This window comes from Salvelinus fontinalis, chromosome 34, assembly GCF_029448725.1.
Source record: "Salvelinus fontinalis isolate EN_2023a chromosome 34, ASM2944872v1, whole genome shotgun sequence".
Classification (NCBI taxonomy): Eukaryota; Metazoa; Chordata; class Actinopteri; order Salmoniformes; family Salmonidae; genus Salvelinus; species Salvelinus fontinalis.
Window position 1 is genome coordinate 13,618,958 of NC_074698.1, and position 23,819 is coordinate 13,642,776.

A 23,819-nucleotide genomic window follows, 5' to 3' on the forward strand; every position below is an offset into this window, starting at 1 on the left:
TGCATTAAGGGGGAGTTCCGGACTAAGGGACAGCTCCGGACTAAGGACCAGTACCAGGGTAAGTGGCAGTACCAGGGTCAGGGGCAGTACCAGGATAAGGGGCAGCTCCGGACTGAGGGACTGCAGCTCCGGACTGAGGGACTGCAGCTCCGGACTGAGGGACTGCAGCTCCGGACTGAGGGACGGCCCATGGCTGGCTGACAGATCTGGCTGCTCATGGCTGGCTAACGGATCTGGCTGCTCATGGCTGGCTAACTGATCTGGCTGCTCATGGCTGGCTGACGGATCTGGCTGCTCATGGCTGGCTGACGGATCTGGCTGCTCATGGCTGGCTGACGGATCTGGCTGCTCATGGCTAGCTGACGGATCTGGCTGCTCATGGCTAGCTGACGGATCTGGCTGCTCATGGCTAGCTGACGGATCTGGCTGCTCATGGCTAGCTGACGGATCTGGCTGCTCATGGCTAGCTGACGGATCTGGCTGCTCATGGCTAGCTGACGGATCTGGCTGCTCATGGCTAGCTGACGGATCTGGCTGCTCATGGCTAGCTGACGGATCTGGCTGCTCATGACTAGCTGACGGATCTGGCTGCTCATGGCTAGCTGACGGATCTGGCTGCTCATGGCTGGCTGACGGATCTGGCTGCTCATGGCTGGCTGACGGATCTGGCTGCTCATGGCTGGCTGACGGATCTGGCTGCTCATGGCTGGCTGACTGATCTGGCTGCTCCTGTCTGGTTGGCGGCTCTGGCAGATCCTGTCTGGTTGGCGGCTCTGGCAGATCCTGTCTGGTTGGCGGCTCTGGCAGATCCTGTCTGACGGACGGCTCTAGCGGCTCCTGTCTGGCTGGCGGCTCTAGCGGCTCCTGTCTGGCGGACGGCTCAGTGGGCTCATGGCAGACGGGCGGCTTTGCAGGCTCATGGCAGACGGGCGGCTTTGCAGGCTCATGGCAGACGGGCGGCTTTGCAGGCTCATTGCAGACGGATGGCTCAGATGGCGCTGGGGAGACGGATGGCTCAGATGGCGCTGGGGAGACGGATGGCTCAGATGGCGCTTGGCAGACGGGCAGTTCAGTCATTGCTGTGCAGACGGCAGACTCCTGCCGGCTGAGGCGCACTGTAGGCCTGGTGCGTGGTGCCGGGACTGGTGGCACCGGGCTGGGGACACGCATCTCAGGGCTAGTGCGGGGAGCAGGAACAGGGCATACTGGACCCTGGGAGCGCACATTAGGCCTAGTGCGTGGTGCCGGAACTGGTGGTACCGGGCTGGGGACACGCATCTCAGGGCTAGTGCGGGGAGCAGGAACAGGGCATACTGGACCCTGGGGACGCACATTAGGCCTAGTGCGTGGGGCCGGAACTGGTGGTACCGGACTGGGGACACGCATCTCAGGGCTAATGCGGGGAGCAGCAACAGGGCACACTGGACTCTCAAGGCGTACTATAGGCCTTGTGCATGGTACCGGTACTGGTGGTACCGGGCTGAGGACCCGCACATCAGGGCGAGTACGGGGAGAAGGAACAGTGCGTACAGGACTCTGGAAACACACAGAGGGCTTGGTGCGTGTTGTAGGCACTGGTGGTAATGTGCTGGAGAAACGCACCACAGGGCTAGTACGTGGAGGAACAACAGGGCTCTGGAGACACCCAGGAAGCTTGATGCGTGGTGTAGGCACTGGTGGTAATGGGCTGGAAACACGCACCTCAAAGCTAGTGCGGGGAGCAGGAACAGTGCGTAAAGGGCTCTGGGGACGCACCTTAGACCTAATACTTGGTGCCGGAACTAGTGGTACAGGGCTGGGGACATGCATCTCAGGATGAGTGAAAAAAGTAGGAACAGGACACACCGGGTTGTGAAGGTGTACTGGAAACCTGGTGTGTATAGCCGGCATCAACTCTTCCGGAACTTTAACACGAGTTTCAGGCTGAGTACGAGGAACTGACACAGGTGGCATCGGACAGCTAATACGCTCCTCAGGAAGAATGCATTGCATACTCTGCCAAACCAACAGCTCTCTCTCTTCACTCTCCTCCAATTTCGTCAACAACACTTCGAATGTCTCATAATCTCCCCTTCGTTCACTCTCCTCCAATCTGTCCAATAACTCCTCGACACACTCAGACTCACCCCTCAACTTCGCCGACTGCTCCAAGTGCCCCCCTCCAAAAAAATTTTTGTGCTGTCTCTTGGGCTTCCTCCCGTGTCGCCGTGCTGCCTCTATCTCTGCCTTGGGGCAGTGATATTCCCCTGGCTGTGACCAGGGTCCTCTCCCGTCTAGAATTTCCTCCCATCTCCAGAAATCCTGTGTAGGTAGGTCCTGTTGCCGCCTTCCATGCCGCTTGGTCCTATGGTGGGTAATTCTGTCACGATCGTGTGGCGGATTAACGGACCAAAATGCAGCAGTTGGAAAATATGCCATCTTCTTTTATTTTAACACGAAGATGAACACGACACAAAAACACTTTAACAAAACAACAAAATAACAAAACGACCGTGAAGCTACAAACGTTGTGCACATACAAACAGGCTACAAACGTTCTTACATAGACAATTACCCACAACCAATGAGAGCCTATGGCTACCCTAAATAAGGCTCCCAATCAGAGACAACCGAAATCAGCTGTCTCTAATTGGGAACTCATTCAGGTAACCATAGACTCTCCTAGATAACTAACCAACATAGACAACGCTAGACATCTACACTCAACACAAAACCATATACTACACCCCATAACCCCTTTACCAAATAAACACCCAAAACCAACAAAACATAAACATTCCCCATGTCACACCCTGACCTAACTAAAATAATAAAGAAAACAAAGAATAATAAGGCCAGGGCGTGACACCCTTAAAGGAAAGGTTCACCCATTTTGGATATTATATTGTTTTTGTTCATCTCTGAGCTATGTTCTATCGATTTCCTGGGTCATTCATGTTTTCATGTGAATTGGCGTTGAAGCATGCAGGAATCTGTCCGGTATGACATAGCACTGTGATAAAGTTGCTCTCACTACACTGGAAGTTAATAGGGATACGACTTTTAGATCGTGAAATCGTCTATCATACATGTCAAATTTCAATATTGGCCAATATCATAACTCGGGAGGAAGTCTTCTCTCGAACAAGCCATTGATCATATTTTTGCAATATTCCTACCTCGAGAAATTAGTAATTTAGGGTCAAGCACATTTTTCCTAATTGTCTGCCTCTTTAGTCTAGGGTGCATAGAAAGGAGATAGGAATCCAATGTATGGCACCCCACCCAGCAGAATATCGACCAATCGCGTTCACGTTGTCATGCTGCGTCACGTGGTTGCTAAGCTAATCGTCACGCAATCCCTTCTCAAAGCCAGTGTACATGTCGATGTGCCTATTTTCCCCGGCAGTAAATAATGTCACAATTCCAAAGCTATACGATATTACAGATAGCAAGTTCATTTTCTCACATATCGGAAAATATTTGTAATGTTGAACCTCTTGTTGACAAAATTTGTGCTAATATTGGGTTTTTGAGCTAGTGCCCAATAGACTCCCATTCACTCCTTGAGGGAGAGCACTCCTTGTCCCAAAATCACACAGAATGCATTGTGCATCCATTGAAGTAGCATGGACAAAGTTTCCCATCTCCTCAAAAGTATATCTGCCGTTGCAAATGTCAGACTCCACTCTGAGAGGCACATCGATCTGCAGGTTGAACATGGTGAGATTGTAGACTCGTAAATGTATAGTGCAGTTTGTTTAGGTGACTTTAGAGCTAACTATCTACTTTGCATGCTGATATTGTCTTTGGTATTATTCTGTGTAGCTGTATTTGCTAGCCAGCCATCCCATAGAGCGTTGCATTTTGGATTTTGTAGTCAACTTGAGATGCTACAGATTTCAACAATGTTTTTCCATGTTGATACAGACCTTTTTATAATACCAAAATGAAACATTTGTTCTCCAAAAGATATTGCTCTTAAGTATGAGTGTTATTTGACACTGTACATTAAAGGAAGGAGTGGTTTTGGATGAATTTTTTCTTTTAAGGAAATGTCTATTATGTCTAGTTTGGTAAGATGTAGATATATGTGTTTACTGGCTATCATTAGGCACACATTTTGAAGAGAAATAAGTGAGCAGATTTTTTGTTTTTATTCAATAAAAACTGACACTTTTTAGAAAGGGGGCATTTTGCCCCACTATCAGCGCAAAACGCCCCCTGAAAACTAGTGTGTTAAAATCTATTTTACAAGTTTCATTTTGGATTTAAAAGTCTAGGTATCTTATTTTAATGAAATTAATAAAATATTAGAACAAAATTACATTGCACATCTCACTGTTAATATCCTCACTATTATGAGTTTTTATTTGATTATTTTTGATCTTCCTGTCCAAATCACCCTGAAGTATCTCAAAATTGATTGTGTAACTCAAGTAAGTAACTTATAGTTGATTTGGACATGATTTGAAAAATGCTAGTGTACGTGCCATTGACTTGCATTGATTGCCCTAGGGGATATTTTTCTAAATGACAAAATATTAGATCAATGGATCTCAATGGTTTCTCAATGGAGTGAATTAAACAGTTGAGATGAAACAGAGGACATTTTTAGTTGAGCAAGACTAGTGGCATCCACTGAAAGTGTTAAATAAACATTTACTGACAGTAAAGTTTTTTTTGTGAGAATTACAGGGGGGGGGGGGGGGTTAACTCCACACCATCCTACTAACGTGACTAGGATTATGCCTTTTGACAATATAATCACCTTGATTTGAAAACCAATGGAATATGAGAAAAATGCTGGTTTCACTGGCATATTAAGTAAATGTTTATAAAATAATTCCCTCAACAATTCTACATCAGTTTATGTCACAAAGTGCTGTACAGAAACCCAGCCTAAAACCCCAAACAGCAAGCAATGCAGGTGTAGAAGCATGGTGGCTAGGAAAAACTCCCTAGAACATGAAAAATAGATTTGAATATTATTCCAATGTTGGCCTCTTATCCAATTCTGATTGGAATAATTAATTGATATTGTGATCTAAAAAAAAATGTACTTGTCCATGTCACGTTCCTGACCTATTTATGTTAGTTGTTATGTGTGTTAGTTGGTCAGGACGTGAGGTTGGGTGGGCATTCTATGTTTTCTGTTTCTGTGTTGGTTTTGGGTTGCCTGGTATGGCTCTTAATTAGAGGCAGGTGTTTGGCGTTCCTCTAATTAAGAGTCATATTTAGGTAGGCGTTGTCACAGTGTTCGTTGTGGGTGATTGTCTCCTGTGTTTGTGTATGTCGTTGCGCCACACGGGACTGGTTTCGGTTTGTTTGTTAAGTGTCATTTATGTGTAGGCTTTTTCCCTGTTCGTGCGTTCTCGTGTGTTATGTGAGTCCGTCGTTCAGATCTGTTCTACACCGTTTATTTGTTTTGTTAGTGTATAGTCAAGTTCGTGTTTTTTCGTCTTGTCATTAAATTCATTATGTATTCAAACTCCACTGCGCCTTGGTTCAATCCCTGCTCCTCTTCGGATGAAGAAGAGGAGGACAGCCGTTACAGTCCATTCGGACAACTTATCTACACTGAGTATACAAAACATTAAGAGCACCTGCTCTTTCCATGACATAGACTGACCAGGTGAATCTAGGTGAAAGCTATGATACCTTATTGATGTCACTTGTTAAATACACTTCAATGTGTGCCATTCAGAAGGTGAATGGGAAAGACAAAAGATTTAAGTGCCTTAGAACAAGGTACATCGGTTTGTGTCAAGAACTGCAATCCTGCTGGGTTTTTCACGCTCAACAGTTTCCTCTGTGTATCAAGAATGGTCCACCACCCAAAGGTCATCCAGCCAACTTGACACAACTGTGGGAAGCATTGGAGTCAACATGGGCACGCCTTCGACACCTTGTAGAGTCCATGCCCTGACGACTTGAGTCTGTTCTAAGGGCAAAAGGGGGTGGAGTGCAACGCAGTATTAGGAAGGTGTTCTAGGACAAGTGTTGAGCCCTGATACATGTTAGCAACCATGTCTTCATAGGTATATGGCTGGTGTATTTCTGTAAGGGGTGCATTGCCAATGTTACGTGAAGTGCACACAGAATCAATTATTATGAACACGTGTGTTTGTGTGCACATGTGTGCATGTGTGAGCGGGTGGGTGTCCACAGAGTGTAAATAGAAGGCTGTGAATGGCTGCTCCTCACTGGAACCAGTTTTTGCACTCAAGCCTTAAGTCGTTCACCTGTTGGCATCTCTGAGTACAGTGTTCACACCAGAGCCATAATGGCTCTGCCCTCGCATGGATTCCTCTATAGAGTTTCTGTTTTCAAGCCTCAATATATGGATGGCAGTGTATGTCCCCAGGAAACAATATTTCAACCCCTCACTGTCTCTGTTGGTTTGCTGTTGCTCACTGAGTAGATCCACAAATCAGACGAGCTCCTGGCTGTCAGTGAATCACTGTCTAAGGTCTCTTATTTTCCAATAGAGCGTTATCGAACACCAAAGTACACTCAGTGCGCAGTGACTGACATGAAGTGACGGACAGTGGCCTCAGTCCCAAAGGGACGACAAGGCCAGCGGGCAGACGATGCATGGCTCCAAACAAGCACCCATGCATTATTAATTGGAATAAGTTTGGTTCTTTCTTCGCTCAGCTACACCGAATGTGGGGGCTCATAAGATAAAGAATTTGGTCTGACTCTGCACTGCGGGAGGGAGGTTATTCTGTTGTTCGAGAAAGCATCAAAGTGTTTATTTGGGTTTTTGTGTTAAGTGCGTAGTGGAAAATAATAGGGCATAGAATGTTGTTTTACATATGCATCAGGGACCTCTGTGGAGAAAGAGATGACGATATTCATAATGTTAAATCTCCTGTTAAAGACTATACTGTAGGAATATACTTCACATCAATAGTTGCCCTTTTAATTTGTGAAGGCAACCACGCATTGTTTTCTCTGTTTTCAAATATTTGAATATTTTTTTCTGTCCTTCAAAGCTGGCATTGGTTTTGCCTGATGACTCACCCTGAATTGAATTCCACTGCTCTATCGATCACTACATACATTCAGTTTGAAACCTCCATCCTAAAGTCATTTGTGTGACTTCAAAATGAGGGGCATTGTACAAAACAAATTAATCAGCGATTGGATCGTCTCTAACAAGTCTGACCAATCAGAGTATCAAATTTGATAATGTCATCATGTAGGGCGGCTCTGGCCCAACCCATCGTTGTCTGGGACCAATCAAAGCGGTCAGAATGTGTTTGCATTCTAGAAATCGTCGGGGAGGGAGGCAAATCCAGACTCATCGTGGAGAAGAAACATCCGTTGGGCAGAGAGATGTGGATGGGTAGCCAGGCAACCATTGGCTATGAATGATCAAGAGCAGTGGTGGGAATTGTTAGAATAGTATTCTAAGTATTGGCTGTTTAGATTCCTGGTGGGTCAGGCTGCTGCCGTGCCCTTGAGGATAACACCTCAGCTGAATTGCTCAAGGTGAACATCCAGCCGCATTAATGGAATAGCCTATGTGAAGGATTTAAACAGGTGAGTCACTCAATGGTAGGTAAAAGCATCTTGGAAGCACACAGGACATGAAATTACATTTCTTAATGCTTGAGACAGAGCTGAAATATTTCACCCTTCAAACTATGAAATGTTTTGTCCTCGATGAGGGACTAAGCCTGCTGTGCTGCACATACATGAGCAACCTGCTATAAACGTCAGGAGCTAATGGCGTGGGCCATAAATCCCCTCCAGTTCGATATCTGAATCTGGAGGGAAACGCAAAGCACTCTCTCCCCGCTCATCCACATCAGACTAAGCCATGCACAAGATTAGCTGAGTTGAAGTTGGCTTGGCACATTAATAATTCTCTACCCGAACCGGAATCAGCGCATTAAAGGACATGATGCATGTTTTATATCTCTGTGCAGCATTTCACTGAATGTGTGCTGGAGACTATGAGGCTCGCTATGAGGGAACAAACAAACACATGTACCCACTCAGGAGCCCTGGTGCAGGGGAACTGTGGTGCAGGGGAACCGTGGTGCAGGAGAACCGTGGCGCAGGAGAACAGGGTAGCAAGGAGGCCTGGGATGCGGTTCAAACGCAAGAGGTTTGAATAAAAATGGTGAAAGAACTACTGAGGGAATGATGGGATATGTGTCTTGCAATCAAAGCAAGCAGTGGTACAGTGATGGTAAACTCTCCCAAGCTGAGCAGTACTAGGCCTATAAAAACACTATCTCACACAAGTACAGTATCAGTCAAAGGTTTCGACACACCTACTCATTCAAGGATTTTTCTTTATTTTTTTACTATTTTCTACGTTGTAGAATAATAGTGAAGACGTCAGAACTATGAAATAACACATAAGAATCATGTAGTAACCAAAAAAGTTTTAAACAAATCCAAATGTATTTCATATTTGAAATTCTTCAAAGTAGCCACCCTTTGCCTTGATGACAGTTTGCACACTCTTGGCATTCTCTCAACCAGCTTCATGAGGTAGTCACCTGGAATGCATTTAAATTAACAGGTGTGCCTTGGTAAAAGTTAATTTATGGAATTTCTTTCCTAAGTAATGCGTGTGAGCCCATCGGTTGTGTTGTGACAAGGTAGGCTTGGTATACAGAAGATAGCCCTATTTGCTAAAAGACCAAGTCCATATTGTGGCAAGAACAGCTCAAATAAGCAAAGAGAAACGACAGTCCATCATTACTTTAAGACATAAAGGTTAGTCAATGTGGAAAATTTCAAGAACTTTGATAAGTTTCTTCTAGTGGAGTCGCAAAAACCATCAAGGGCTATGATGAGACTGGCTCTCATGAGAACCGCCACAGGAAAGGAAGACCCAGAGTTACCTCTGCTGCAGAGGATACGTTCACTAGAGTTACAAGCCTGAGAAACTGTAGCCCAAATACATGCTTCACAGAGTTCACAGAGTACTTCACAGACACATCTCAGCATCAACTGTTCAGAGGAGACTGCTTGAATCAGGCTTCATGGTCGAATTTCTGCAAAGAAACCACTACTAAAGGACACCAATAATAAGAAGAGACTTGCTTGGGCCAAGAAACATGAGCAATGGACATTAGACAAGTGGAAATCGGTCCATTGGTCTGATGAGTCCAAATTTGAGATTTTTGTTTCCAACCGCCGTGTCTTTGTGAGACGCAGAGTAGGTGAACCGAGGATCTCCGCATTTGTGGTTCCCACCGTGAAGCATGGAGGAGTTGGTATGATGGTCCTTTGCTGGTGGCACTGTCAGTGATTTATTTAGAATTCAAGTCACTGTAACGGCAGCCTTCCTCCTCTTCGTCTGAAGAGGTTGTGTAACAGGGATCGGACCAAGACGCAGCGTAGTTTGTGCTCAACATATTTAATTACGAAAATACTGTGAACACTACACAAATACAAAATAACAAATGTGGCAAACCGATACAGTCCTAGCTGGTGCAGAGAAAACACAAAGACAGAAAACAACCACCCACAATCCCCAACACAAAACAAGCCATTTATATATGATTCCCAATCAGAGACAACACAAATCATCTGCCTCTGATTGAGAACCATATTAGGCCAAACATTGAAATGGACAAACAAGACACACAACATAGAATGCCCACCCAGCTCACGTCCTGACCAACACTAAAACAAGCAAAACACACAAGAACTATGGTCAGAACGTGACAGTACCCCCCTCCTGAGGTGCGGACCCCGAACGCACCCCCTAAAACTCAAGGGGAGGGTCTGGGTGGGAATCTGTCCGTGGTGGCGGCTCCGGCGCAGGACGAGGCCACCACTCCACCATTGTCTTTGTCCCCCTCCTTAGCGTCCTTTGAGTGGCGACCCTCGCCCCCGACCTTGGCCTAGGAATCTTCACCAAGGTCCCCACTAGATTGAGGAGACAGCTCAGAACAGAGAGGTAGCTCAGGACAGAGAGGTAGCTCAGGACAGAGAGGTAGCTCAGGACAGAGAGGTAGCTTCGGACAGAGAGGCAGCTCCGGACTGAAGGGCAGTTCCGGACTAATGGCAGCTCATGACTGAAGGGCAGCTCATGACTGGAGGGCAGCTCATGACTGGAGGGCAGCTCATGACTGGAGGGCAGCTCATGACTAGAAGGCAGCTCATGACTGGAGTGCAGCTAATGACTGGCAGGCAGCTCATGACTGGAGGGCAGCTCATGACTGGCGGGCAGCTCTGGCAGCTCCTGACTGGCGGGCGGCTCTGGCAGCTCCTGACTGGCGGGCGGCTCTGGCAGCTCCTGACTGGCGGACAGCTCTAGCGGCTCGGGACAGACGGGCGGCTCTAGCGGCTCGGGACAGACGGGCGGCTCTGACGGCTCGGGACAGACGGGCGGCTCTAATGGCTCGGGACAGACAGGCGGCTCTGACGGCTCCGTACAGACGGGCGGCTCAGATGGCGCTGGGCAGGCAGGCAGCTCAGATGGCGCTGGCAGGCAGGCAGCTCAGATGGCGCTGGGCAGGCAGGCAGTTCCGACGGCGCTGGGCAGGCAGGCAGCTCAGATGGCGCTGGACAGGAAGGCAGCTCAGACGGCGCTGGGCAGGCAGGCAGTGCAGGCGACGTTGGACAGACGGCCGACTCTGACCTGCTGAGGCGCACAGTAGGCCTGGTGCGTGGTGCCGGAACTGGTGGTATCGGACTGGAGACACGCACCTCAAGGCTAGTGCGGGGAGCAGGAACAGGGCACACTGGACTCTCGAGGCGCACTATAGGCCTGGTGCGTGGTACCGGCACTGGTGGTACCGGGCTGAGGGCACGCACCTCAGGGCGTGTGCGGGGTGAAGGAACAGTGCGTACAGGGCTCTGGATACGCACAGTAGGCTTGGTGCGTGTTGCCGGAACTGGAGGTACTGGGCTGGAGACACGCACCACAGGGAGAGTGCGTGGAGGAGGAACAGGGATCTGGAGACGCACTGGAAGCCTGGTGCGTGGTGTAGGCACTGGTGGTACTGGGCTGGGGCGGGGAGGTGGCGCCGGATAGACCGGACCGTGAAGGCGTACTGGCTCCCTTGAGCACCGAGCCTGCCCAACCTTACCTGGTTGAATGCTCCTCGTAGCCCGACCAGTGCGGGGAGGTGGAATAACCCGCGCTGGGCTGTGCTGGCGAACCAGGGACACCCTACATAAGGCTGGTGCCATGTACACCGGCCCGAGGAGACGCACTGGAGACCAGATGTGTTGAGCCGGCTTCATGGCACCTGGCTCGATGCCCACTCTAGCCCGGCCGATACGTGGAGCTGGAATGTACCGCACCGGGCTAAGCACACGTACAGGAGACACTGTGCGCTTTTCCGCATAACACGGTGTCTGCCCGTACTCCCGCTCTCCACGGTAAGCACAGGAAGTGGGCGCAGGTTTCCTACCTGACTTCGCCACACTCCTCTTTAGTCTCCCCCCAAGACATTTTTGGGGTTTCTTCTCGGGCTTCCAGCCACGCTTCCGTGCTGCCTCCTCATACCACCGCTCCTGGGCTTTAGCTGCCTCCATCTCTTCACGAGAGCGGCGATATTCTCCAATGTTAGCCCAGTGTCCTTTACCCTCCAAAATTTCCTCCCACGTCCAGGAGTCCTGTGTAGTGGGCCGCTGCTGCTGCTGTCGCTGCTCATAGCCACGTTGCTTGGTCCGAGTTTGGTGGGTGGTTCTGTAACGGCAGCCTTCTGGTCTGATGAGTCCAAATTTGAGATTTTTGTTTCCAACCACCGTGTCTTTGTGAGACGCAGAGTAGGTGAACCGAGGATCTCCGCATTTGTGGATCCCACCGTGAAGCATGGAGGAGGTGGTGTGATGGTTCTTTGCTGGTGGCACTGTCAGTGATTTATTTAGAATTCAAGTCACTGTAACGGCAGCCTTCCTCCTCTTCGTCTGAAGAGGAGGTGTAACAGGGATCGGACCAAGACACAGCGTAGTTTGTGCTCAACATATTTAATTACGAAAATACTGTGAACACTAAATAAATACAAAATAACAAATGTGGCAAACCGATACAGTCCTAGCTGGTGCAGAGAACACACAAAGACAGGAAACAACCACCCACAATCCCCAACACAACAAAAGCCACCTATATATGATTCCCAATTAGAGACAACACAAATCATCTGCCTCTGATTGAGAACCATATTAGGCCAAACATAGAAACGAACAAACAAGACACACAACATAGAATGCCCACACAGCTCACGTCGTGACCAACACTAAAACAAGCAAAACACACAAGAACTATGGTCAGAACGTGACAGTCACACTTAACCAGCATGGCTATAACAGTATTCTGCAGCGATACGCCATCCCATCTGGTTTGCGCTTAGTGGGACTATCATTTGTTTTTCAACAGGACAATGACCCAACACACCTCCAGGCTGTGTAAGGACTATTTGACCAAGAAGGAGAGTGATGGAGTGCTGCATCAGATGACCTGCCCTCCACAATCACCTGACCTCAACCCAATTGAGATGGTTTGGGGTGAGTTGGGCAGCAGAGGGGAGGAAAAGCAGCCAACAAGTGCTCAGCATATGTGGGAACTCCTTCAAGACTGTTGGAAAAGCATTCCAGGTGAAGCTGGTTGAGAGAATGCCAAGCGTGTACAAAGCTGTCATCAAGGCAAATGGTGGCTACTTTGAAGAATCCCATATATAAAATACATTTTGATTTGTTTAACACTTTTTTGTTACTACATGATTCCATATGTGTTATTTCATAGTTTTGATGTCTTCACAATTATTCTACAATGTAGAAAATAGTACAAATAAATAAAAACCCTTGAATGAGTAGGTGTGTCCAAACTTTTGACTGGTACATCACACTTACATTTTTTATCTTAGAAACATGTCCAACTTAGAAAGTATGAATCATCAATTTCACAGGTAGTTTACTACACTTTCAACAATAGAATATCTGATAACAGAAAGCTGTTATTAAAATGTGTGCTCATCTTACTCTAACGTCCATCCATACTGTGCTATAGTATACACCATTCAATAACATTCAGCTGTTGAAAGGCATTTTGAATGAATAAATCAATTACTCCTTGAATGCACAACAAAACACCAGACATATTCTGTTACACTGTAAGAAAGCTTTACCGCAGGATGCACACACACAAGTACCACACACACACAGAGTGAGAAGCAAATTCTAGATACAGTACCCCTGTGATGAGCCACTCACAGCACAACTAAAGAGATTGGCCTTGAATGACAGTTTCCCACAGACACCTGTCTCCTTCCCTCTAATATATCTCAGATCTAAAGGCCGTGCTTCATACTAGTGATCCTACCCTTTCTGATATCAAATCATATCAATCTATTCTCTTCAACTTCGGCTCAAGAGATTCATTCAGGAAAAGCTGAAACACTTTGGAAAGTCATAGTTTAATAAAGTATGTTTTTGTTCAAGTAACGTAATTAAAACTATCCCCAGGCATCTACAATGTTTGTGTGCGTGTTTTAGCCGTCCACAACCTTGAAATTGGGCTCTCAGTGAATCAATGGGCCCAGTGACTGGGACAACTGGCTGACTGACCTGATTGGGTTTCTCCCTGCTGATCAATAAGATACCACCCTCTGCCTCTCTCTCTGTCCCCCTCCCCCCACTCCCCGTCTGTTGTAGGATGGCAGGACGCCTTCATCGAGACTCGTAAAAACAATCCTGCGCACTACGGTAAATCAGGGGGAATTATGGCTGCCCAGCCTCGCGCTCCAATGGATTGCCTTTCCATTCCCCCCGCCTTTGTCATTGGGCTCATCAATACAGCAGATGACTCGGGTATTGGAGGCTCCTGTCTCTCTCTCACCCCCTCAGCCCTGCAGTTTGTCTCCTCTGAGAAAACAGAGCCTGCGAGGGTGTGACAGGGCCCTCTTTTCTCTCAATAATAATACTGGTGTGGTTGAAGTCCCCCTCCCCCCAATTGAGAGATCCGGTAATCCTTGTATTAACGCCATCCCTGTGGTCTCATTCTTAACAACCAATAGTACGGCCAGTCACACCCAGCCCTCCCTTCACTTTCGCTGAACTAGAATTAGCCCTTGGCAGTGCGCCAGCCAGCGCATGTCAATAGTCCACCAAAAAAAAACAGCTCCGATTCCCTCACAGTGTACTAGAAGCGATAGTCTGGGCTCTCCATAAATAGCTTTACGCAAACACTCCATGTTCACACTTATTATCGCTTGTAAGAGCACAACCACATCCACCCTGTCCCCAAGCTACCCCGTCCCACTGGCCCATGACCCCTGCTACTCTCTTACCTAGAGTTGGTCATGTCTGTCTGGCCACCTCTGCTCTTCTCCAGGCCCAGCTTGGTGAAGATGCCCACCAGCACCATGATGGCCACCACGCCACAGATGATGTAGACGATCATGTGGGTGCGGTCTCGGTCGGGCTCCTCCTGCACCTCAGTGACGGGGGCCGCCGGCTTGCCGGTGTTGGCCCAGACGGGCGTGTCGTAGTTGGAGCAGGACTCCTGCTCCAGGCTGTGCACCTTGAACTGGCAGCAGAAGCGGTAAAAGCAGGAGCCGCAGCAGAACAGGTAGACGCCCGCGTTGCAGTTGAACGGTGGGTCCCATTGGCCCATGACGTCATAGTAGCCCCGGCAGCGGCTGCCTATCATTGGGATGGTCTGGTCCTCTGCTACCGGAGTGACCAGCGTAGCCTCCGGAGAATCAGAGGTGGCTGCCGTCTGGTTGGTGGCCTGGGCATCGGCCCCAGCCTCCCTAGTGTTCTGGCCCAGTGAAGTGAAGCCCAGCAGAAAGCTGAAGGCGAGGCAGATGAGCACAGAATGGGCAGCCATGTTTGATACCTGTGGATGCTGCTTCTGTTCAGTTGCTGAAGTGTCTCAAAGCTGGTGCAGGCCAATAAACACCAACTTCAGAAACGCAGGCTTCTTACTGGCCCAAAAAAACTGACATGGAAAAATAGCCTTTTAGGTATTTCACACACTAGAGATTTGAAAAGGAGTTGAGAGCTTATGGATTAGCCTATATTCATAGCAGCTGCCTGAAAGAATAAGAGCTTTCAATTACCTTGCTGAGAGTTATAACTGCACTCAGTTACAGGGGGCTCAGTGTGAAGTAATAAATTGCCATTAAGAAGGGGGATGAGCAAGTAAGTGTAACAAACTAACCTCGAATCTCAACCTTCTCCTCATGAATGAGTCCCCAGTGATTCAGTCCCAGACTCAGACACACTGTTCTGGCAGCGTTGCAAAAATACCGCCCTTTTCTACCAAATGTCGATAGCAGATGTGATCTGAAATCTGGAGCACCTCCAGTTTAGGAGGTGTCACCCAGAAATGAACTGGCCCGTGGCATTTAAAAAAAATCTCCCCCCAATAGGAAAAGTGTTATCTGTAAACCAGAGAGATTTGGAATCCCAACAGCGCTAGCGGAAAAGCAGATTCCTCAAGGATCCAAGGTCCTTTCTGTAAACGTCTTCATTTAGGAGAGGGAAACACAGATTTTGATAATTGCCCTGCCAAGCATTAATCAATGCTGAAGAGGGGGAAACGGCAAAGCACTGGAACTTCTAGATAATCCACTTGTCATAATCTATAAATATGGGAGTTGTTGATATTCCCCTCTCAGATTATCTTGCCTCGAGCAACTGCCTGGTCTCCACCTGAATGTTCATTTGATTCTTTGTTATTTCTCTTGTAGCCATTTTTAATCCCTTTGCTAAGTGGAACATGATGCTCTCATTCCTTTCCTTTCCAGATGTACAATTCCAGTTAGATGTTATTCTACAATTGGTCTTCAATATTATATTATGCCAGAAAGAAAGGTATGTTGGTTTTTGTTTCCACCTCTTCTAGCGAAAGCACAGCCTGCAGTTCTTCAATATTGTCCTATGAGATCAAAACTGAAATGATGATTTAGTCCAGATTTAAAAGCAGTCCTCAGCACCTGAGGCAGGCAGCCTTTATCACAGACGCTCACACTCACGCACACATGCACACACTCTCACAGACACAGACACACACATTCAAATCCATAGGCGACAGCACTCCGTCAATGTCAGTTTGGCTTAATGGGTTTAGAGGGATGGGGGTCCAGTCACTCTCTGTTGTTGTGGGTTTCTCTTGGTGCTGTCGGATCGGCTCCACACCACACCTGAGAGGGATTCTAAAAAGATGGGGTCACCAATACAGCTCTGCTACCAGACAACTAGAACCCCACAAGTGCTACCAAGCAGGGGATAGGGGAATGACAAGGGCAGCGTGCTGAGAAATCCCCCCAGCCTGTGGAGTCTAGTCCAGTCCTCCCTAGTCTAGATTTATGAGAAGCTGACTTTTGAGCGAATATGCGGGGTAATTACATTTCTGCGTAGTGTCCCACGTCTTTACTGTAGTCGATCGCTAGTTGCTTTATTTGTTTTGGTCCCTTCCTTGTTTTCTTTGTCTTCGTTTATTTACCAAGACTCCATAATCCCTCTCTGCTGCTTTTTTTTGTTTCTTGCTCTCTGCTTTCTTCTGTCTTCCTCACTTACCCTCTCCCTCTTTCAGACACAACTAAAGAGCAGGCTGTCTGCCGTGTTACTGCTAGGAATACAGGAAGGTGATACTGAGCCTGTGGAATGCGGTCCATGCGTTCAACACACCCAAGCCTCAACTCCCCAGCCTGTTCCAAGGGCAAAATAACTGGAGAGGCGACAACAAAAGGCAATGCAAAATCCTGTTTTCAAGAAGCCTTCAAAAATGGGACTGCAGCAAAGCTGTTTGTGTTGTTTGTGGTTTTTTATCACGCTCATTTGCAAAAAGCATTAATATGCAACAGTTTTACCAAATGCTGCACATTAAAGCAGTCTTCCAATTGTTATGCAAGGGACCTCAACACAGTCCTTCCCCAAAAGCAGCTTCTGTGAAAACAGGCATAATTTGATATATATGTATAGGAATTTTAAATATATATCACATGTATGTGTTTTCTCTGTTTCTTTGCTCATGGAAATCTCCAACAGAAATGGGATGAAACAGGATAACCAACAGCAGTAGGATGCTTTTTTTCATTCCATCCCCTCTTTGTTTTTCCATCAGAAGTGTATTCCTCTGTTTTCCTTGTCCCTCGCTCAGAGTGGCTTTATCCCGTCTTCCGTTGATGTTGCACTACTGTGCTCTGGCAGGACTAAATGCTCACAAGCTCTCTCCCTCGCTCTCTCTCTCTCGCTATCTCTCACTCGCTCTCGTGAGCGAATGAGCGCACCTCTCTTGCTGACTCCCCCTCCCCCCTCTCTGTCACTGACACCCTCCTCCCTAGGCTGTGTCCCATGTTTTTTGTACTCTCTCCTTCCAAATCTCTCTCTTTACATCTTTCCCCATCTCTCTTCCTTTCTCTCATTCTGTTCTCTTTTCTTTTTTTATCCCCTCATTTATTTTTACCTCCTGTCTAACCTTTTCTGTTTACCTTGCCTCCATCCTCTATCCCTATCCATCCCCCCCCCCCTCTCTCTTTTTAAACCCCCCTCGGTTCAACAGATGAGTGCAGTGGTGCTGACTGCATGTGTCCATGTGTGAGCGTGATTGTGCTAATGCCTATGCACCCCCCTGGTCTTTATCTGAGCATGTCTCTAACATGTGCTGCAGGATTTGATTTAGTGAGGGAGTGAGAGAGGAGAGGGAGGGGAGAGAGCAAAGGAGAGTGGAATGAGAGAGAGAGAGAGAGAGAGAGAGAGAGAGAGAGAGAGAGAGAGAGAGAGAGAGAGAGAGAGAGAGAGAGAGAGAGAGAGAGAGAGAGAGGAGGACATAACATAACGGAACAGGGACTGGAGCGCAGGGGGGAGAGAGGCGGGCGGCTTTGAAAGGGAGGATAGGGAGAGGAATTATTAGATTGCAGGAGGGATGGTTTGGAGGGGGATTAAGGAAAGGAGTAGGAATAGATGGAGAGTGAGAGGGAGCAAGCCAGGTAGTAGAAGAAGGGGAAGATAAATAACAGACGAAAGTGTGAGAGACAAGGAGATAATTGAAGGCTAGGAAAAGGATATTCTGCAGGAAAGGCAGAGAGCAAGGCCTGCGAGATTAGGATGAAAAGAGAGGGACAAAGAGAAAGGAGAGAGAGATACAAAATTGTATGAATTTGGAATAATCCTTGATTTAATGTTGTACATGAACTAGATTTGGTAGAAGAAGCGCCGTTGGGTCTTCTTCGTGTGTTCTAGGCGAATATGCATCCTCATCAGAATACATAGCAAAATAGCGAAGGGATGCTGCTAAATATTTTATTCTGTTTCAAAGCTGTAGACATTATACTCCTTTTGAATATTCATATTTTCCTTTTTTTCTGTTATTTTGTTTAATTTCACTGCCCCATCTTCTCTCTCTCTGTATATCTGCATCTCTCCATCTATTTCTTTCTCTCTTTGAGCTACTGTCATTTCGCCTACCCATCACTATTCCCTGCACAGCATCTCCTTCTGTCTAACCCTTACCAACCCTCTTTTCCCAAATTCACTTAGGATTTTTGGCAGAGCGCATACAGACATACACACACTAAGGCACTCTGGCACACACACATGCACACACACACACACACACTCCGCAACGTGCAGTCATATACCCTCTTTCTCCAAGTCTCACATCTCCTCCATCTCATCCACCTCTCATTAATATTTGTTTTCTTCTCTGACTTCAAATAAAATAAAATAAAATACAATTTTATTGGTCACATACACATGGTTAGCAGATGTTAATGCGAGTGTAGTGAAATGCTTGTGCTTCTAGTTCCGACCGTGCAGTAATATCTAACAAGTAATCTAACAATTTCACAACAACTACCTTATACACACAAGTGTAAAGGAATGAATAAGAATATGTACATATAAATATATGGATGAGCGATGGCCGTGCGGCATAGGCAAGATGCAGTAGATGGTATAGAGTACAGTATATACATATGAGATGAGTAATGTAGGGTATGTAAACATTATATAAAGTGGCATTGTTTAAAGTGACTAGTGATACATTTATTACATTCAATTTTTAATTAGTAAAGTGGCTAGAGATTTGAGTCAGTATGTTGGCAGCAGCCACTCAGTGTTAGTGATGGCTGTTTAACAGTCTTATGGCCTTGAGATAGAAGCTGTTTTTTTTTTGTGGCTGTTGTCCTTGAAGATCTTTTTGGCCTTCCTGTGTCATTGGGTGCTGTAGGTGTCCTGGAGGGCAGGTAGTTTGCCCCCGGTGATGCGTTGTGCAGACCGCACTACCCTCTGGAGAGCCTTGTGGTTGTGGGCGGAGCAGTTGCCGTACCAGGTGGTGATGCAGCCCAACAGGATGCTCTCGATTGTGCATCTGTAAAAGTTTGTGAGTGTTTTCGGTAACAAGCCAAATTTCTTCAGCCTCCTGAGGTTGAAGAGGAGCTTCTTCACCACGCTGTCTGTGGGTGGACCATTTCAGTTTGTCCGTGATGTGTACGGTGAGGAACTTAAAACTTTCCACCTTCTCCACTGCTTTCCCGTCGATGTGGATAGGGAGGTGCTCCCTCTGCTGTTTCCTGAAGTCCACGATCATCTCCTTTGTTTTGTTGACGTTGAGTGTGAGGTTATTTTCCTGACAGCACACTCCGAGGGCCCTCACCTCCTCCCTGTAGGCCGTCTCGTCGTTGTTGGTATTCAAGCCTACCACTGTAGTGTCGTCTGCAAACTTGATGATTGAGTTGGAGGTGGGCATGGCCACGCAGTCATGGGTGAACAGGGAGTACAGGAGAGGACTGAGAACGCACCCTTGTGGGGCCCCAGTGTTGAGGATCATATTGCCTGAAATTGCATGCAGTAAAAAAGTATGCTGTTGATAAAGATGTCAGGCAATGTTGCTATTCTGTGAAATATTGCACTCATGTTTACTGCTGCCTACAATTATCTATTGAGATGGAGGAGGGAGAAGGAGTGAGGGAGGAGTGGAGAGAGGGAAAGATGAGATGGATGGTGCAGCAGAAAGATGGGATGATAGGAAATGTCTCGGGGGGGGGGGGGGGGGTAGAGGGCAGAGAGGGTACAGGCTAGATGAGAGTTCTCTCTATAATCATTTTATTATTTCCGTTCACCGGGTCTGATAGCACCCCTGTGGCACTCATATTTCTTTTAGCCTGGTTTTGCCTTTGCAGCACACATTGTACCAATCTGCTCCCATCAAAAAAAAAAACTCCTAAACAGAGAGTGGAGAGCTGTTCCTGTTGCATGCTGGATCTCCCCCTCTCATCACTCTAAATAAAATATGAATGTCAAAATATATTACATGTCATCATCATTCCTTTTTCCATCCCTCTGTATTCATCTCGCTCCCTCCACCCGCTGTCCCCTATGTCCACTATACGGTACCTCTTAATCCGCCCCATCCCCTCTCTCTCTTGTTCTCTCTTTCTCTCTCCCCTTCTCTCTCCCCTCTCTCCCACTGTCTCTGTCGCTCTCCCTCCCTCTGTCTCTGTCACTCTCCCTCCCTCTGTCTCTGTCGCTCTCCCTCTGTCTGTCTCTCTCTCTCTCTCTCGCTCTCTCTAGCCAGGGACAGAACATCAGTCCTATAGTCAGTAACTGTCACTCACTATAGATTTGTTTTGGTTCTGGTCTCTTGGATGTTGGGTGCGAGAGGAAGAGATGACGGGAAACAGATAGATAGAAAGAAAAAAAACAAAGAGAGACGGAGAGATGGACAGGTGGAGAAAATTGAGAAAAAGAGGTGGGCTGAACCCAACTCTAATGACTTAACTTAACTGCCTACAGTCTAGACCAAGAGAGAGAGGAGCATATTGTCTGGTTTAGAGGCCCTAGCTGCCAGGCCGAGTTCGGGGAGGAAACAGTGGGAGTTTATTGCCTAAAATACTGTTACGTCTGGACGCTGATTGATGTCTTTGGCTATTCTACCATTTTTCCTGATCGCTCTGATACCGATGCGAGCGAGTGCCCCCCCCGACACCCACGCCATTGACTGTGGGGATAGACATTGCACACCCAGCATTGATCTGGTCCACTCCAGACATTCATATCTTGTTTGTTTTTTGAAGGAGGTTGTGTCCCTCCTAGGACGATTGGAAGGAGGGGTTGAAAGTTAGAGGTGACATGGATATAGTAGATGGAGATTGTGAATAGCTTACCGTTACATTCAGAGCACTTCCAGTATTTGTTCATTCCTGTGCATGCGAGAAAAAGTGTTTGCGTGTAAACGGATGGTGTGTACATACCTTTGTGTGTTTGTTTAAAGACCGGATTTGCCCTATCGTTAGGAGTATTTGTTCTTATTAACAAGAGAGCTTTGTCAATGGCTGAGAAAGTCTCCCATGGTAATGAATGGAGATTTAATTCCTTTGCTAAATGTATACACTCTGGATAAATCCCTTCCGCCCACTTATTGCCAGTACAGAAATGTGCGACAGGTCAGGCCCATTTGCTCTAATATCTCAGTCATCCGGCCCAGTGTTTTTCCAAAGGGAAAGACTGGGCCTTGGAAACCACCCAGAAAACCAATCTGTTGTGAAAGGTGAGGGAATTTATTCAGGTTGTAAGATAATGTGGGACAAAAATGTATTGTACATCTTGCATTTTTGACCATTAACCTTGAAGAAGTTGTTAGTATTATTTGTGGTTGTTATTATACTTCAAGCTAATTGTGTGTAATTAACCTTTTGTTTTGTAGCAATTCTTTTGTAAAAGAGTATGTTATTAAATCTTTCAAAACTCCCATCACTTCCTGACATCTCATCATCATTGACCCTTTGCATGTTCACTCTCTCTGTCCACCCTTTTCTCTATATTTCAACCAACCATTAATACGTTTTATCCCACTCGTCCCCTCCGTCCCTGACCCAGCTCGATGAGAACAGTGCAGTGCTAATGTATTGCAGTATTGATGCACCTCGCCAGTCAGTCAGTCAGTCTCTCGTCACTTATAGAGTGGACTTACCTCCCGGCCAGGCCATGAGATCTGTCTGTATCCGTCTCTCTCCTTGTGGTCTTACTACCCCTGCATGGCTGGCCCCATCAATGGTGTTGGCCTCAGTAACCCATTCAGCCAAACAGAGATGGGATCTTTCACCAGCCTCCCCACACACAGAGAAAGAATGGTCAGAGAGGGCGAGGGAGAGAGAGGCCCAAGGTGGCAGTGGAGATAGGAAGGAACACACAGGGAGATGGATAGAGAGAACAGCACGGGAGCAAGAGGAGTTCGAGACACGGGCAGAGAGAGAAAGCTGAGAAAGAGAAAGAGAGATCAATAAAGTGAGATTGTTATTTTAGAGATATAAGTCTGTGCCTATAGCAGCTCCATCAAGACGGGCTCTCAAGCCCTGTGGCCAGAATAGCACTGCTACTGAAGCGCTTTGACACAGCATGGGGTCATGACACAATGTAACCCTATGTTTGCCACAGGACAACACCAGATCTGGGTGTCTGCCTCTGCCACCCTGGCACCATTTAAATACTCTATGTCTGCAGATTGTATCTGCAATACGGCAAACGTATCTGTGCAATATGCATATTATTCATCTAGAACTTTTTGAATATGTGTTTTTATAATTGCTATTTTCTTTTTTCTGTTGATGTTTTACATGATTTATTTTGACATGCATCACTGGCCTGTTTATGGGCATAATGTTTGTGTTTGTGTGTTACTGGATTAGTCTATTTGAGTCAGATTTCTTGTTTTAGTCCTTGTGTCTTAAGCTGGTTGATGACTCATACATCTCTGACAGTGCTGTGGCTGGTGACATCACACATATTTTCCCGCTGCTGCTGTAGGCTGTTTATTTTGCTCTGATAATTACAGTACAATAACTGTTTCATGAACTATAATAACTGGCGGTTATAGATGAGTAATCAAACACTTCAAGGGTCAGTCTGTGTTACCAGTTAAAGGGGGGGAAAGATTAGTCCTCACAAACACATTATAGTATAAGAGAAATGTATATAAGTCAAGGGGTAAAATATTGAAAATGGAATTTCAGGGGTATTTTGTTTTTGATTCGCCCTAGTTTCTGAAAAGTCAAGTAACAAACTCTTCCTTCTCTCACATAAGCCGGTCCTTATATCACTCTCTCACATATCCTTATATCACTCTCTCACATATCCTTATATCACTCTCTCACATGTCCTTATACCACTCTCTCACATATCCTTATATCACTCTCTCACATATCCTTATATCACTCTCTCACATATCCTTATACCACTCTCTCACATATCCTTATATCACTCTCTCACATATCCTTATACCACTCTCTCACATATCCTTATATCACTCTCTCACATATCCTTATATCACTCTCTCACATATCCTTATATCACTCTCTCACATATCCTTATACCACTCTCTCACATATCCTTATATCACTCTCTCACATATCCTTATATCACTCTCTCACATATCCTTATATCACTCTCTCACATATCCTTATATCACTCTCTCACATATCCTTATACCACTCTCTCACATATCCTTATATCACTCTCTCACATATCCTTATATCACTCTCTCACATATCCTTATATCACTCTCTCACATATCCTTATATCACTCTCTCACATATCCTTTTACCACTCTCTCACATATCCTTATATCACTCTCTCACATATCCTTATATCACTCTCTCACATATCCTTATACCACTCTCTCACATATCCTTATACCACTCTCTCACATAAGCCGGTCCTTATACCACTCTCTCACATATCCTTATATCACTCTCTCACATAAGCCGTTCCAGCATTTCTTGAACTTTAGAAAAAAACATCTTAATCTATTTTGGGATTCCTAAGGAAGTCCAACAGTTTTTATCTAATGGTTCACTTTTCACTTTTCACTTTGAAATATTCCAAATTAGGCCAAATAATTCATTCAGTCT

General features: G+C 46.4%; 1 protein-coding gene across 6 annotated transcripts in view; it reads right to left on the reverse strand.

Moving 5' to 3' along the window:
- LOC129833182 (protein shisa-8-like) overlaps positions 1–17,193 on the reverse strand; it is a 98,145-nt gene extending 80,952 nt beyond the window's left edge. For 2 of the 6 annotated variants that reach the window (XM_055897556.1, XM_055897555.1), the window contains exon 1: positions 14,253–17,193. In XM_055897556.1, coding sequence (XP_055753531.1) covers positions 14,253–14,794 — 542 coding nt within the window. In that variant the 5' untranslated portion in view covers positions 14,795–17,193. The remainder of the gene's footprint in view (positions 1–14,252) is intronic. The other 4 variants (XM_055897560.1, XM_055897559.1, XM_055897558.1 and 1 more) reach the window with 2 other exon arrangements.
- Positions 17,194–23,819: the final 6,626 nt, after the last annotated feature.